Source organism: Abrus precatorius, unplaced genomic scaffold (assembly GCF_003935025.1).
Source record: "Abrus precatorius isolate BTA unplaced genomic scaffold, Abrus_2018 Scaffold8, whole genome shotgun sequence".
In the NCBI taxonomy this organism is placed as follows: Eukaryota; Viridiplantae; Streptophyta; class Magnoliopsida; order Fabales; family Fabaceae; genus Abrus; species Abrus precatorius.
Window position 1 is genome coordinate 19,396,051 of NW_020874428.1, and position 17,432 is coordinate 19,413,482.

Here is a 17,432-nt window from a genome sequence, read left to right on the forward strand (position 1 = left end):
TAATTTTATTTTAATTAGTTATAATAAGATGTTTATTAAAATTAATTAAAAATAATTTATAAATAAAAGAAGTTGAAATGAAATTTATAAGCTGTATTCACGACTTTTAAACAGTTATTTAATAGGATAATTACTCTCTAATTTTTGATTGATTTTAAACATTAGCTTTAGTCTCTCTTTTTTCGTTTTATTTTCTTTCTCAAGATCAAGATGGCTCTTTTTCCTAAGTACACCTGTCATGTACCTAACATTGACAAGATCATTTTTGACAAAACTTATCCGCAGTTGTTTGTGTTAGTTTTATCCGACTTTTTTTTGCATGTTTGTCCGATCATTAACTCTATTCATGAAAGATTAAAATTTCTTTCTATCTTGAAATTTAATTCAAGAAATGATCCATAAATTATTTTTTAAAATTAAATTTTAAAACATATTAAATTATATTTATGCAATTTAATTTTTAATAATAATAAAAAAGTCTAAGGGGATGCAAATAAAAAAAAATGGAAATTCCGGAAATAAATTCTCAGAATTTAGTGGATCAAACCCATTTACAAGTGTTTTTTAGTTTATAATGTCTGACGATCCTTACACAAGAAAAGGGATCACCCAACAATGTTTCAAATGCATAATTATTACAAATCATGCTCACTCAAAAACCAAACCAACAACTCTTTTAACCATGCCCACTACATATCAAACCACTTACAAGTTTGCAAACAAAGAATAAAGCGGCTCCTAAGTATATTTGTGGGCCAAGCAAAATGGAACATTAAGTGTAATGTCCACAATGTATGATATACTAAAGTCCAATGTCGAAGTTCATATATTTACGATACAAAACAAGACACGCAAACAACATTGTAAATTTGTGATTGTAAAAGGTGTTGTAGTAGGTACAAAGAAGGGTCATACTGAATTGGTTTTTATGAGAAGAAAAGGGTTAGGGCCTTCTAAACGGATATAGTCATACATAATCCCCTGGAAGAGGACCAAGGGGCCAGTAGCCATTGCCTGTGTTAGGAATATAGTATTAAGGCCTTTCACTAGCTGAAGATATGGCACATCAATACTGAATAGCCAGTAGAGTCCATGAATCCCATGTCTAGCGATTGCATTGTCCTTCCCAATCACTCCCGTAGTAAATAGTGGAGGATCTTGGTTTTGATCATTCACTCTAACCTTCAGTTCCAAAACCAAAATATCAAACGATGAGACGAGAAACAAATTAATGTTAAATCACACAGCATATTCATGGTTACCCGGGAGAGCAAATAATTTATTTTTGTAGGGTTTGTTTAAATTACTTTATGGGTGAATAATTTTATGTCAAAATTGTATTAATTTTTTATAGATAAAATTTTATTTGTTTACTTAAGATTAGTCTATGTAGGATGGAGTTAATCATTTTATGAGAAAACTTAGATAGATCATTTTTATAAGGTGCCAAACCTGTAATTCGGAGACATTTGCACTTGCTAGTGCCACTCGCAATTTGTAGATTCCACTCTCCTCCACGTTATCGAGGTTGAACTTAATTTGCCACGTAGTTCCTTGATAACTGCCATCATTTTTCTTCCTGTATTTCATGCACTAAGTTCATCTTTCATGAATAACATAAGGTGCTTTTAACGAAAGCAATTCTATATATTGTCTTAAAAGAGTGTACCGGGTGACTTGTGCAAAGAACCAATCTTCGCTATAGTCACTGACACCAACAGTATAAATTAAATCTTCATTTGGGTATAAATCTGCATATCTTTCCCACAAACCATACTGCCTAAACCTGTGTCAGCAGTTAACAAGACTTGAGAAATAGATGGTTTTGGAGCACAAAGTTAAAAAATGTTCACCCTTTTAAAGTTTAATTTACTATTCATGTAAATAGGGACTCACTTATCTGGATGGTCGACAAAAAGCTTATTTATGTACTCTGGATTAGGATCAGGAACATAGAACCCTGCAGCAGAGCGATCAGGAATGCCTATCTCCCATAATGTAGGACCATCTCTTGGAGGCTCATAAATAATGTCACCAACGTTTATTTCACAACCTGCATATTGCATTGTTATAGTGTTTAACAACCATGGTATGAAATATAAACAAGTGATATAATGGCTAAATTCACATTGAATGGGGATAAAGATACTTTTATTTATGTACTTTATGTGGCAATTTTTAAAAAATAAATTTAATTTTAATACTATAAAGATTTTAATGTTATCAATTAATTAGAAGTTACTTTAGGTATAATTTTAGTAATTATTATAAAGTTTAATATTTTAATTATTCAATAATTTATGATTAGACAACATTATAAATTTTTATGTATTTAAATTAGTTTTTTTTAAAAAACTTTTTCAGTAAAAATTAGAGCCCATATCTATAGGCACATCATTCCTCTTCTCTCCCAATGAAATATGATGGTCGTAACCTGGGGTTATGGTGAGGACAACATTGTTCCAATACTCTCCAATGAAACCTGGAACCCACGCGTAGAGATTGTATTCTCCACTACGAATATTATTGATTGAGAAGTAGCCTTCCTCGTTTGCTCTAGTCCAAAACTGGTATCCCTGACCAAACAAAAAGGCCTTGAAATATGAAGTTGCTGCCCAATTACTTCTTGTATTCGTAAATCTTTAGTGTTTGATTATTAAGCCAAGAGCAAAAAGAAATTGAACCCAGATTTTGGGGTGTTTAACAAGCATGTGCTTGTGTAGTTTAAACCTTGCATTCTCTTTGCCAGGATCCAGCTTCTCCTGGTGGTGCCAGTCCTACGTATGCGCCTTCTGCTAATATGTACTCGTTACTTAGGCACCTGAAAATTTGACATTTTGTGAGCTTTAAAAGATGCATTTTCACAGTGACACTGACAACTATATATATATGGAAAACGTTTGTTGACAACAGAATAGGACAGTTAAAAGTTGCCTCTTTTGATTTTGGAATGTATTTTTAGACGAGTGTATGTAAAAAAAGATAAAAAAGGTAAGAGATAGATATAATTATAAAGTATGTAAATTGTGTTAATTTTTAGATATTCAAATATGAAACTGTATGAAGTTTTATCTGTTTAAATTTCTAAATAAGTACTTATACAAGAATGAAATAAGAAAAATGAATTGAATTATTATTTTTATATTAAAATTAATAAATTAATTCATCTATTTTGAGCGAAGCTAAATGAAAATTTTCCTGAAAAAGAGAATATAAGTTTATTTTAATTTATAAAAACAGTTTAAGTCATTATCCTCTTTCATTTTAAAATTTTATAAGTACTTAGTATAAATATTGGGACTTCGATGTTACCTGTCTTGGACTAGTAAAGTGCCACACACACTACCCCTTTGGCCAGACTTTTGAAAATCCTCCGAAGCTGGAAAGTCATAGGGCCAACTTTGAACCTCCTCGTTCATCTGAAGACCATATTTGGTGCATAGTGTAAATTCTTGTTATATAATTTCCATTACCCAAGTTTAATAATTTGATTATGAAATTGAAACCTGATATTTGGCGTCTTCCCAGAGCTCCAGTGGGTCCCCACCATCCAACAAACTGTTGAGATAAACAAAAGTTGGTCCAAAAACTTTTTTCCAAGGCTCATTTGGTTGAAGTTTGAGAACTATATCCTCTCCTGCGTAATGAGCACTAAGAAACATCTGACACATACAAAATTATTTAAGCTATTTGTTTGCAGCTGATTGATATGAATAATGATCATAGTTTTCATTAAAATTAAGCACTCAACAAAGGATATTAATGGGTACAAGCGAGTTGAGTTCATGCTTCACATAAAAAAATACTTACGGCGAGGCTTATTGGGCCTACGTGAGAGGTTAAGTTCTGCTTAACAAGGCCACCTGATCGGAACTCATTGCTTGGTATGATTACCCAGAACCCCATTGCTGAATCAGTTTCGGGTTGGGAACTTATCCATCCATGGACCTTAAGATCTTCGTTTTCACTCGAGTATTGGTACTTGTCATCCACCTTAATCAGTCAATAACAAATGTCATTAACCACAAATAAATTGTTATGAGTAAGGGTTGATTTGCTCAAGTATTCTTTATAAGTTGTAAAATACTTGGTCCATATGTATTTAAAAAATGCTTATGGACAAAAAAAATGGTAAAAATACTTATAAGTATTAAAAACAGTCAATTTTATAAGTATTAATTTTTTAGTGCTTATAAAATTGAGTCTTTTTTAAAAATAAAAAAATAGTTTGATAATTTTTTGTAGGCAAAAACTATCGGCATGAAAAAATTAAAAAGTTACGGTGCATTTTTTTTCTTATTTTAAAAATAAACAACCATGCAGATTGTTTATCATGTCCGTATTTTAATAGTTGCACATGTCTAAGTTACCATTTGGAGTAAAATAATTCTATTATAGACAAACTAATAAGATTTTGTTTAAAAAATCAAAATAAAAAGTTGATATAATTTTTAATACAATATTTTAACTTTATTAATTTCCTTAAGATGGGATATTTTACTTCATAGAGTAACTTAGACAATTTTTTTTAAAAGAAAATTGTACCTCTCCTTTAAACTCTGGCTCCACGGGATTGACTAGCAAAACTGCTTCAGGGGGAACTAGTTCTTTTCCTCTTCCGGGTAACCGGTCGTCTGGGAGAGGCATAAATCTTTGTCTATTATCCGAAACAGCCATGTAATGAAACCTACATAAATAATCTCTAAAGTAATCTATGCAGCAAGCTAATTTGCACCTTTTTGCCAAATATAAGTTGAAGTCAATAAAGGGCACCAAACAAGATCCCTCCACAAGAACATTTAAGTATGAAAATGAAGAAATCTAAGGGTATATATTTCATAATGTTACAAGGGGGGTTTTCCATACATGTCTTTTCGAAGCCTATAAACAATCCTGATTTGAGGTATGTTGAAATTAGGCCACTCCTTTAGGTGTTCAAAGATGGCGTAAGAGTAGAAGCCCGAGGAATTACGAAGCATCACATACCTGTAGAAAAATTGTTTTAAGTGTAATTTCTTAATCATCGTATTCATGACTGATTTCAATATTAATTAGTTAGCAACATATGTAATGGTACCTTTTGTCGATATTTAGAGGTGCTCGCTTTCCTTTCAGAGATGGATCCCACTCACTTGTAAATGAGATTTCAACCTGTTCCTCATTTTCAGTTATTACATTAAAACTTGTCCCAATAATCCTGCATTTGATGACAGAACACCCAAGACATCAACTACATTACAGCCATAGTGCACACATTTTGGTAAGTAACATTTGGCTTAGAAAAAAATGAACTTAGCTTATGAGGGAATTTCCACATACTTTTCAAATGTCCCAGTTGTTCCTGTACTTCCGGCTTCACTCCATACAACGTCCCAATACCTATGAATCAATTATTTAACATAACCATAAGTTAAAGTCTCACAAAAGGAGTATTTATAAGAGCTTAGGAAGACTTCATGAAAATAACTTATAGCTTCTATAATGTCAATATACTCTATTAGTTTACTTTAATAAATTTTATGGTGAAATTTATAACATAAACTCTCGTGTAAATAGTATTTATTGAATAAACATTTAATAACTTGGATTCTCAATCGCATCCTAAGAACATCAGATCTGATTCTCAGTGAGCACATACTCTCTGTCACCACTTTTGTTAAGAGCTTCAAGCAGATTATCAATGCCATTATATTGTATTTTAGTAACAAATCCACCTGGATTGGATAAAAACACTTGCAGTATGCCATTGTCCATAACCACCTGAGATTAGAAATTCAACTTGCCATAAGTTCAGAATATTAATTATTTCGAAACTTCAAATAGAATGAAGCAAATAATGTCTTACTTGACTGTCTTCGACGCGTAGCTGCACTGCTTCTGAGGCCATGGTGAAGGGTCTTCCTCAGTTCCTATTTCTAGTCACACTATATTTTTGCTGTAGTTTGTTTTATTTATTTGTCGTGTTATGGCGGAAGTTCTGGAGGTTAAGAGTCTTGGGTCTGGTTTTCTTGGACTAAAGGCCAAGCACTTTTTTTTATTTCTTCGCCCTTTTTACGCTCAATTCTTTACTCAATCAATACTGTAGCCGTGCACGTTTAGCATTGTGACTTATTGTTAAACAATTATTAGGATATTAAGCAATTATTTCGTGACTTAGCCCATAGTTTTGTTATATGGGTCACGTGATGCTCTCAACAAACATCACGAAATATATGTTTGATGTCAGGAACTTCTAAGATGACCAGGAAGTGGTATCTTATTCAATATCTCAAGTTTTTCTATTTGTTTTTATTATTATGATTATTTATTTTATGCTTAAAAATACAAATAAAAAATTGCATGCAAATAAATTTTTATTAAAAATCATAGAATTTAATGTTTTGATATTATTAAATATAATATAATTTATAATTTTTTATTTATGTTCTTATATATATATATAATAATAAAAAAAAAAGTTGCTTTTATAGTAATATATTTAAATTAGAGTATGTAAAATTCGATTTTGAATAAACTTAATTTTATTGAATTAATTTTGTTAACGGAAGATCACTTTTAGAATTATAATTATTAATATAAGCAGGTAATGTATGTTGAAATAATAATATAATATTAATGACAATAATTTTTTTTAATGTTCAGTTTATGTTTTTTGAATTAGTTATCAGTTTTATTATTAACTAAGCTATTTTTACTGGAGTTTCTAACTTATATAAAATTTTATTTTATTTTTTAATTAATAAATATACATGTATTTTGTACAAGTTTGTAAAGGTATATTTTTATTAGTTAGCTATATTTAAAAATAATTATAATTTAAATATAAAAAATAAATATTTATTAAATAATCATTAAATAATTATTTTAATGTAAAAGAAAAATTAAAAAATTAATTAATAAAATACATTAAAAATGTTTGAATGTAAAAAAAAGATTAAAAGGATAAAAGATTCTAATTAACTTTTAAAATAAATAATATATAAAAATTAAATATAATAGTCAAATTTAATTTAGATTTAAAATATTATATTTTATTTATATATTCATTTATCATGATATAAAAATATTAAATATATAAATAATAAACTATATTTATTTTCTGAATAAATTACCATTCATTGTTATGATATTTAATTTATTTTAATTATTATAATTAATTAATTTTAATTTGATAATTTTAAATTTATTATCATTATTATAACAGTTAATAACAAATAAAATATTACAAAAATTATTAAATATAAGCTATTATTAAAAATTTATTTAAAAAATTTAATTTTTTATCATAATTATAATATAAAATATAAATAAAATATCTACACATATCAATTCTTATTAATTTATTTTAAAATATTAAAATAATAGCAGAAGAGAAAAAAAATAATTAACAAAAAATTTAACTAAAAATTAAATAAAAACTATAAGAAAAGAATTGTTTTATTTAATATAAAAATTATTATTTGTATCAATAAAAATGGCAACATGTAGTATAAAATATATTTTTAAAATTTAAAATATGAATATATATGATATATTAATTTTATGATATAATTTTAAATGATATAAATTTATACTATTGTGAATTAGATTAATTAAAAAGATATTGAAAAATTTGATATAATTTAATTAATTAAAAATAAATTCTAATACATAATATCACTTAAAAATAATATATTTTTAAAAAATATATTAATTACTTAGATAAGTAACTATTTATCGTTGACAAGATTATAAAATAAAAAAATAAAATAAAATAGTAAAAAGAATAGTTAACATATTTTCAAAAGTTATGTAAATATTAATTATATAAATGAAAATAAAATTCTATATATTGATATATGAATATTCAGAAACTGAAAAATTAATGTAATAAAATTTATTTTTTATTTGTATTATAATTTATTTATTTTTTGTAAAAAATATAATTTAATAATATACAATATAAAAAAATAATTTTATAACTGTAATCTTTTATATTTGAAGTACATTTTAATTTTTAGTATATATTTTTAAACATATAATATATTAATAATTAATAAAATAATTTAAATTAATATCATTCAAATTTAAATAAGACTTAAAGTAATGATATGATTTTATTTTCAACTATTAAGTTACTTATAATTGTGTAAGTTTTTGCAAGGTTATTTTCATATAATTTAATCAATATTTATTTTATATTTTCAACAATTTATAGTGAATTTTTTTAATTTTTTATTTAATAAATTTTAATATTATTTTAATGAATGTCATTCATAGCAAATTTGTTAGTCTCTTTTAATATTGTATAATCAATAATGTAAAATTTTATATACAATCAATTTTAATAAATTTTTCTTAAAAATAATTTAAATATAATAAATATAAATCAATTATAATTTTAATTTTTAAATTATATAAAATATTGTAATTAATTTCAATAAATTTTAATTAAATGCAACATAGTAAATTTGTGTATATTTTATATTGAGATAACTTTTAAAATATGTAAAATATTATAATTGATTTCAATAAATTTTGATTAAATACGATCCAATGAATTTATTTATATTTTATATTTTGTAGTGAAATAATTTTTATATTTTTAACAATATACAATTCAAAATATTTTAAACTTTAATAATTATAAATTTTGTTATACAAATTATTTATCTAATTTGTCAAAGTTTTAATTTAATACATTAAAGAATATGTCACACTTTAAAAGACTCGTGTAACTTTTAAAAGAGTAATTATATTTAAATTTATTTTCTTTCACAAAACTTCAAAGTTATTATAACTTTCATTGATTTCTATTGTTTGCCCTTCAAGATTAATTAAAATGCTGGTTAACATGCAAAGTTAATATTTTAGGTGTCACCATAATACTGCTGTGGAAATGTTATTAATGTCTACTAATGAGAGAGATTAATCTGATAAACATCTTGAATTCGTAGACTTAAATAAAGTTTGATTAAATTAGAGATGAATTAGAAAAGGATTTACAAAATTAAGAACTAAAGTGGCAATATATTTTTTTATTGTAAAAAAAATTATATTTGTAAATGGATATCAAAATCATTATTTCAATATAAATATTCTGTAATTCAAATTAGTTTAAAAAACAAGTGCATTAACTATATTCAACATTCAAAATCAAGTTTATCAAAATTAATATTACAAACAATGCGGGCAATCATATTGCCAAAAATTCCATTGTTTATTCCCTCCAAATTCCAATGCCGTATGACCCTCAAAACGTAATTTTGCATGATGGAAATGCCTATCCAAAAATGATAAGTAGAAGAATTGAAGTTCTCTTCCTTTTCTCACATGGAACGAATGTGCGCTGTTCTTTAACTTAGAGCTAAAGTGAGCGAGAAAAGGAACATATTCATAAACGGAAAAGAAAAGCTAAGAGCCTTTGTCATTGCTTAACAAATAGAGGATAAGCCAATAAGCTAAAAGAGGTTGATTAACTTGCAGGTCAAGCTAATTCATTTTGATAAGAGAAAACAGGAGAAAAATTTAAAAATTTAAAAATAAAAATAATTAAATTAAGAATAAAAATCATTAAATTAACTATGACTAAAATTTGTATTTTTTAAATTTTAAAATTTTTTTAACAAAAAATAAGAAAATGTATTAATGAGAGTATCGCAATATTTCTCTTTAAAATATGAGAAGAGTAGACATGAAATTCATGTGAGATTAGAATTGTGCTTTTAAATATTTGGGTATAGTCTTTTGCCACCTAAGTTTATGACTTTCTGCTTAGACTGTCTCCTCTATGATCAACTAAATCACGTGGGAAACTTTTCACTTTATTTTCAAATCTCATGGTCACTCGTGACTCACTATTTGTTGTTGTTATATGCTGACATCTGATATGGATCCCAGTAGTTGCTTTTGTATCTTTATTTAAGAAAAATCGTCTTTTCAAATAAACTTATTTAAAAATACTAATGTAACTTGCATATTACACAAGAATAAATTTTTGTATGATTGGAACACCGGTTAATTAATATTTGACATGTATTAAAATTATTTATACTAAGTATTGATCGGATTATTATAAGATGCAAAAATTCTTCTACTATAAGAAAGGACTTTCTCAAAAGGACAAACAAAAAATTATTGAAAGAAAATTTTCACATGTGCCAACAAATAGGAAAGGAAGGATTTGAAATATTTATAATTTTGTTTGCCTTGCCGACCACTAATTTTTATTTTTTCATTTATATCATTTGAATAAATATATGATATTTGCCAAGAATTGTCCTCAGCAAATCGTTAGTTGTCATCTTTGTAATGTAGAGAAACGATTCCTTCTAAACGAATGTAATTAGAGAGAATTCCTTAGAAAGAACTTGTTTTTCTTGCTTGCTTTAGAAAGATGGTACATATCGCTTAGCTAGTTAGCTTGCACAAGAAGAGTGCTCTCTACGTCAACATTTAATGGTATAGTTGATAAAGCCCACAATATATCATCTTTTCACCAGATAAAACACACAGATACGTTCTCAATCTCATTTACTAAAAAGACCGAATGCAAGAGGTATCGAAATCGCCTGCCCTGTCTCTTTTCTGTATTTTTCAATTGAAAAATGATATGTGATTAGAATAAGTCATTAAAAACAAAATGAGAAATTCTTGAAATACAATAATAAAATAAACCCATTGAGGAGGGAAAATTCAATCACAGGAATATTTGAAAGAGTTGATGGAAAATTCATGATGGAAAATTCATGAAAATAACTTATATAATTTTTAATAGCTAATTTTAATTTATTTTAATAAAATTTTTAGTGTAACTTATCCTGTTAAACTTTTTTCAGAACATTATAAAAAGTTTTTAATTTAATTTATAACATAATTTCTTATATAATAAAAATTTATTAAAATAAATATGTAATTAAATTGTATTCTTAATTGCACCCTAATGCTTTGTATGGATGAAATAGAAAATGAGTAGAAAAAAATTATGGTGAGAGAAAAATATATGGTAAATAAGATGGAAAAATGTGTTGTTTGGATTAATAGAAATACGAGAAAATAGTGAAAAAAATTTACTTGTTTGGAGGGATGGAAAAGATATTAGAAAAAAAACTAATTTATATATAAAAAATTTATAATAACAATAAAAAATTATTTTAATAAAAAATTTTAAAAATGTAATATGATTTTTATTCTTAATTATATAATTTTTTAAATTTATTTTTATATTATTTTAAAAATTATTTTCAACAAAATATAAAAATACAGAAAGATCACTTCTCTCTCTCTCTCTCACTTTTGCATTATTGTACTAAAATCTTGACATTGGAGGAATGATTATTTTTGTGTGAGCCTCACTTATTTTTTTTCTTTCTTTTTATTAAATGACAAAATATGCAAACAAACAAAATAATACTTTTACTACAAAAATAATGGATTGAAACAACGCATAAATGTACGGCGGGCAACGACATGTTGATAAGGATGATGCCACTTGATAGCCACCAAAATATTAAGCACATGGTGCAATAGGTTGTCAACACTCACATATCCATGTCTGTTGAGAATTTGATAGTGGAAAAATCACTTCAGAAAATAAAAGCTACGACATTAATTTAAAAATTCATAGTTGAAATTTAAGTAGAGAAAATTTCTGATTTAGGTTTTTAAAATAATAATTACTGATTTTTTAATCTTTATTTTAATCTTTTGAAGACTTTGTCACTAAATTAACCTCTTAAAGAATTAATTCATCAGTAAATTAAAACCTTATTTTTTTTTACCAGTTTAGTCCTTCATTAAGACTACCATAATATAAACAAATTAAGGGTTTTCAATTTAAATAATCGCATGATTTATTAGAATTTAATCCTAATACACCGTTAGCATACTTTTTTAACATTGTATATATATTTTATTTAAATTCAATTTATATATTCCCAACTCTACTATTCATTTTAGAACCAAATCCATCTTAAAATGGTATTACAGTGTTCTCTGATTCTGTCTGTGGGGCAAATCTCTGCATGCAAATTAACAGCCATGTTAGGCATGCTGGTTGTATGGCACTCAGACAGAGGTTACAAATGACACCTTACAAATGCTTTAACGATCATGATACAAAAATAACACACGGTCAAGGACTTTAACAGAATTCTACGCAGTGTTCAATGTCTAGATATTACCGTATCAGAACAAATAAAAAAAGGAACAGAAAATTTCCTACAACTTTCAAAGATTTGCATCAAATGCAGAACTAGTTATTTTCAATGAAGTATATAACTAAATATATATGTTTATATATAATGACAATGCCGGTAATTATACGACTTCTGATGCAGGGGAATGGGTTATACAGACTACGCAGATTTGCAGGATCCTAAAATAGTTGGCTTTTTTGCATGCTAATGCACATCATTGGGCTCTGCCTTTCTCTGCAGGAAAAAAGATCCCAGTATGACTGCAATACCAGTGATGGCTATTGTGAAAAGAAGACGTTTAGTTGAGAACTCATTCTGCTGCTGCCTTCTTGGAGCACCTTCCTCTCTCTCTGTCTCAGCATCCCTCATATCCCTTCACACAACACACAAGAATATAGCTTAATTATAAGTAAGTTGGGAACCATGAAAAAGGATAGAAATGGATTGTTTCATAGGCATATCATAATGCTAACTTAAGAAATTCATTTCCATCACAAACATTTCTTGAGAGATTCTAAATAATGAAATTTACTTTAAAATATTAGTTAGATGTCCTCCCCATTGTAAAATTATGAGGGAAATCAAATATTATGCAGACAGATGATAATTCCTTGTTCAATAACTTCTTGTAGCATGTCAAAGCTATCAAATTACTATTTTATCCACCTAATGAATATAGGCTCAATTTCTCACAATACCATCTACTTTGTGCCCCAATAGTAGCAAGTTTTTTTCGTCCAGTTTTACTTGGGAAACGTGCACTATGCGTGTAAGAACAGGGTGACATCATGTCACACACAACTACTAAATGAAGAGCCTTTGTTACCCTCCTGTAAACGTACATCTTACACTCATCTAAAATAATAAAGTTACTGCAGCAGCAACGGAATGTTTCTTTATGATGCTAATTAGGGCTTAAAGGCAATGAAATTCACAAAGTTAATTTCTGCAGATTATGCCATTATGTAGGTCAGGTTTGCAATTAAGCTCCACCTTCATAACGAGGCCAAAGGATTCATGTTAACAGTGTAATTAACTAATTATTAACATAAAGCCCTAACTGAATAATCTTGCTGTATCCACAATCTACAAAAGCCATAAGATGATTGTACTAGTCATGAACAAACTCTCCTAAAAGCGGTGAAAGCACATCAATGGTTTCATATCCTCATGCACAAGTTCTTCAGGTTAGAAGCATGGAATATGCATAGGCCCACGTTGCCTTTTGCTAAAATTTAACTTCTATTTAGAAGATTGGGGGGAAAATGATCAAATTCTAGAGACTACATAGTTATAAAGTCTCTGATACATTGTAGTCAGAGTACCAAAGAAAGCAAAAAGAGCTAAGGCCGTTTTTTGAGGTTTTAGAGACAATAGAGGAAAGGTCCAATGCGGAAGCCATGCGATGTGACTGGAGTCCCCCTAGAACAAAAAAGGAGAAGGCAGACGGACAAACAAGAAGATTTTGAGAGAGATACTGAACATAAAAACAGATTTGAACAAAGTTGACTATAAACAAGGGCACCAAGGACCCTGGTACTTCAACAGGGGTAAACCTCATCTCCAACACCTAGAACAAGACAAAGAGAAGCCAGTGGGCAAAATGACTGGTGGTGTGACAATAAAAAACTGGGAATGTGAATGTGAGCTACATGTGCCATCAGGAAAGGATGTGTGATAGGGTGCATGATGGAGCCATCAATGACGTAAGTCAGAGGAAAGACCAATTAGAGACTTGTAAGACAGGATTTTCCCTGGATATTGGTGGTTTAAGGCATGGAGATTGGAGATCAATGATCCTGCCTTGACAGTGGCAGCTGGAATTGTGAGACTAGGAATTTTCAACCGAAGATGACATCAGAGCTTTGATGCCATGTCATGACCAAATTTCTGTAAAGTTTAACCAATTTTGTGGAGGCACATAGATGATTTTACATTAAATATAATTGATATCCATATGCAAGCATGTAAGTTATACCTAATTGCTTCTACCCATAATAAAAAGGTTGAAACATCCTAATCACCAAAAATTAACATTTAACTTTGGAAATAATGGTAATTTTCTAGAAGCAATATAAGCATAGAAAACAAGAATTAACCTTAGGAGGTTCAATTTTTTGTTGTATGAAATGCTCCAGACTAACTTGCCTAAAAGCTTAAGCTTTTAAATGGGAGGTTCAATATTGGTTTTATATTTCAAATACACCCTTTCACGCAAGATTCCTTTGGGCTTTATGCATGAATAATCCATAGACCCACTCTACCCTGCGGTAAAATTCAACTTAATCATGAAGAATGAGGTGACAAGGGAAAAAAAAACTCAGCAGTCATGACTACTTGTCACAGAGGTTCCAACACCATATCAAGGACCAATACTCCTTACAACTAAACTGTTTAGTGAACCCTCAAGATTGGATTTATATCTCTAACATGAAAAGAGTAATCAACAGTTTACGTTAAAGCTTAAAATGGAGCTATGCCGCTCCACTCCTAACACTACCAATCAAACAGTGCAATCATGCACTTACCACTTGGGATACACAAGCATTCCTTAACACATGCAATTAACATGTGTGGCCCAAAATTAGAAACAAATTGAAGATAATTGGGATGCACAATCATTCCTTAACCCTCAGAATGGTTGGTAACAATTGAAACAAAAATTTCAGAGATGTATGCATAGTGAGAAATAGATAAGCATACTATATGAGAGACAGAATGCAGGATTTAGTCTATGAACAATAAGCTACACTTCAACAACTGAGAAAATAAAAACATAATTAAAAATTAATTACAGGTTTTGTTCATAAAAATGAAAGCATTTCTAACCTTGAAGAGCCCACAGAACTATCTTGGATGCCATTGCATCGAGCTTCATGACTGAATCTTTCACGAAGTCTGACATATTTGTTACAAAAGTGACAATGCTCTGTTCGATTCCCACATACTTCCTGAAGGTATAAATATCAAATTGAGATTTGTGAAAAAGCCTATAAAATCTTTCTAATTCTAAAGTTCTTTTAAGCAATACCTGGTGCTCAGCTAGATCAATTGCTGGCAATGGAAACTCACAGAACTCGCAAGTGACAATCCTTTGAGGACAGTTTTCACCTTTATGGATATCTAAAATATCACGCTCCATTGTTTCACTGCATAATGAACAGGAAACCTGCACAAATCCACACTTTTGTTTTAGAACTGACATAAAATGGATTTTAAATCTGACACTGTTTCAGTGCGCCAATGAGGCTGGGTCTCGGGGGGAGGGGGTATGCCATCTTAAGGAGGGAGGTGGCAGACATATAGCCAGCTTACCTAACTATTTCATTGCCAATTTTGGGTGCTTTTAGCCCTAACATATCTAGTGAGCTAGTATTCCAACTTCTATTTTTCTTCCCGTTTCTCCCTTTAATGATATGGTCAGTTCTTTCATTACAAGCTCTTATCAAATTTCTTTATAGAAAAGATAGTTTTAAGCATCCACAGTCATGCATCATAAAGTATCCATAATACAGTCAACTGGCACAAATAATTGCAAATTTTCCATCAAATTCTCATTCCATGCATGACGCCTCATAATCCGCAAAAGAAGGCAAAGAGCCACATTTTCTGAATAAGGGAAAATAAAAAAGCCGTAATAAAGCTATTTTAACAAATTGTCATTATATCTTAGTTCACCACACCTTCACTATACTAACGGGGCATAGGTAAATTATCAAATATCCAGCAGCCCGTCCATCCAGACAAATCATACATAAATCCTAACCGATCTATGTAATTAGGAATTAGTTTTTAATGGACTGGAGTTATTCAGTCCAATTCATTTTTAGGGGGGGTTGAGGATGTAATAAACCATTGCACTGTTAAACAGAAGCAGTTTTCAATTTTCTACTCTTGCCAATGCTTAGAACTTTGAACGTAGAGGTCAGCATTTGTCTTTACAATTTGATTTGGCTTGAAATTAGGCAGTTAAGAATCTTTTGCGTATCTACCAGAATTACTATATTCCATTAACACAACGATTTCATAACCATCCTTATGCCCAAGTAACACGAACTCATATATTTATCTCAGTATCTACAAAATTTGAACCCCAGAAAAACAAAGGCAAAGGCGAACAACACAACTTCACATACCGGTGCATGGGTGCTTAAATAGTGATCCTCTGCATTCTTTCTGGGAACCATATCACCGCAAATTTTGCATTTTTGAAGGTTCCGGGAGCAATGAGCATGATGCAAATCAATATTTGCAGCAGGAATAGCCCGGTCACTGAAATTGTTCAAAATAAGACAAACGATCATTGAGTTTCTGTGCACAAATCATAATTATGTATAAATTAGGTGCAACCAAACACTTCAACATTCACCAAAAATAAATAAACAAAAATCATACATGATAGTAAAAAGACAATAGTTTAAGAATTTGACACCAGCATAGTCTTTAACACCCTGCACTATCCTAGGAGTCAAATGCGAATGAAACTACCGTCTTATGCTTAACCACTTCAGTACGCCATTACGGAATTCATAACAAAAAAGAGATTAAGTGCTTCCATTTACCAAACAAATAATCCCAATTCCCCATAATTTATTTATTATTTATTTTTCGAAGAACTTATAAAAAATAAGCAATAATTTTTCCGAAATTAAGAGTCCAAATCTACGGCTAGTTTACATGTTTCGGGAATAATCTAAAATCATTGCAGAGAATTTGAGGCGTTTTACCAGTGAGTGCATATACTAGTGGCGTGATCCGACACAGCTTCCATCGCCAGCGATAGGACACAATCGTTCAACAAAGGATCGTTCTACGACAAAATTTCTGAAACCGAGCAAAGGCAAGAGACGAAGAGAGATTTTATTACAGAGATCTTATTACCAAAAAGAGGAGATTCGGATTATACAAGATTACGGGAGTTAGGTTTGTGGACAATTTCTGATTTCGCTGAACAAGGTTCGGTGGATCTTAGATTCCGTTTGTTTGTTGAGTGACCTTTTCGCTAGGAAGACTTTTTGGGACCCTTAGCCGAATGGATCCGATGATTGAAGACCTCAACTCGTTAAGATAGTAGATGTTGTATTGCAGTACTGCTTGGATCATTAAAAAAAAAAAAACAAAACTTAAATTCAGTAAATAAATACTACCTCATGTACTTTTTATAAAAAATAAAATAAAATATTTCATTAATCCTTCTTATAAAAAATAAATAATAATAAATTTAAAGTATTAATTATTAATTTTTATATATATATT

The 17,432-nt window shown here is 29.1% G+C and overlaps 2 protein-coding genes across 5 annotated transcripts; both read right to left on the minus strand.

Annotated features, from left to right (window-relative positions):
• Positions 1 to 792: 792 nt before the first annotated feature.
• Positions 793 to 5,985, minus strand: LOC113848541 (probable rhamnogalacturonate lyase B). Of its 4 annotated transcripts, none has more exons than XM_027478130.1 (15): positions 5,846 to 5,985; positions 5,732 to 5,760; positions 5,320 to 5,379; positions 5,078 to 5,197; positions 4,867 to 4,986; positions 4,546 to 4,687; positions 3,811 to 3,993; positions 3,507 to 3,662; positions 3,313 to 3,419; positions 2,731 to 2,821; positions 2,435 to 2,576; positions 1,897 to 2,053; positions 1,670 to 1,786; positions 1,453 to 1,579; positions 793 to 1,182 (listed from the first exon to the last, which is right to left on the minus strand). In XM_027478130.1, exons 1-15 carry the CDS (start codon positions 5,885 to 5,887, stop codon positions 910 to 912), a joined length of 1,866 nt encoding a protein of 621 aa, XP_027333931.1. In that variant the 5' UTR covers positions 5,888 to 5,985; the 3' UTR covers positions 793 to 909. The 4 variants fall into 4 exon arrangements, with proteins under 4 accessions (XP_027333931.1, XP_027333930.1, XP_027333932.1 ...); XM_027478129.1 differs by having other exon boundaries at positions 5,639 to 5,760; XM_027478131.1 differs by lacking the exon at positions 5,846 to 5,985 and having other exon boundaries at positions 5,715 to 5,758.
• A 6,089-nt stretch (positions 5,986 to 12,074) lies between these two features.
• Positions 12,075 to 17,227, minus strand: LOC113846455 (XIAP-associated factor 1-like). The gene is made up of 5 exons (XM_027474755.1): positions 16,904 to 17,227; positions 16,313 to 16,448; positions 15,208 to 15,345; positions 15,006 to 15,127; positions 12,075 to 12,549 (listed from the first exon to the last, which is right to left on the minus strand). Exons 1-5 carry the CDS (start codon positions 16,945 to 16,947, stop codon positions 12,381 to 12,383), a joined length of 609 nt encoding a protein of 202 aa, XP_027330556.1. The 5' UTR covers positions 16,948 to 17,227; the 3' UTR covers positions 12,075 to 12,380.
• Between the last annotated feature and the right edge of the window lie 205 nt (positions 17,228 to 17,432).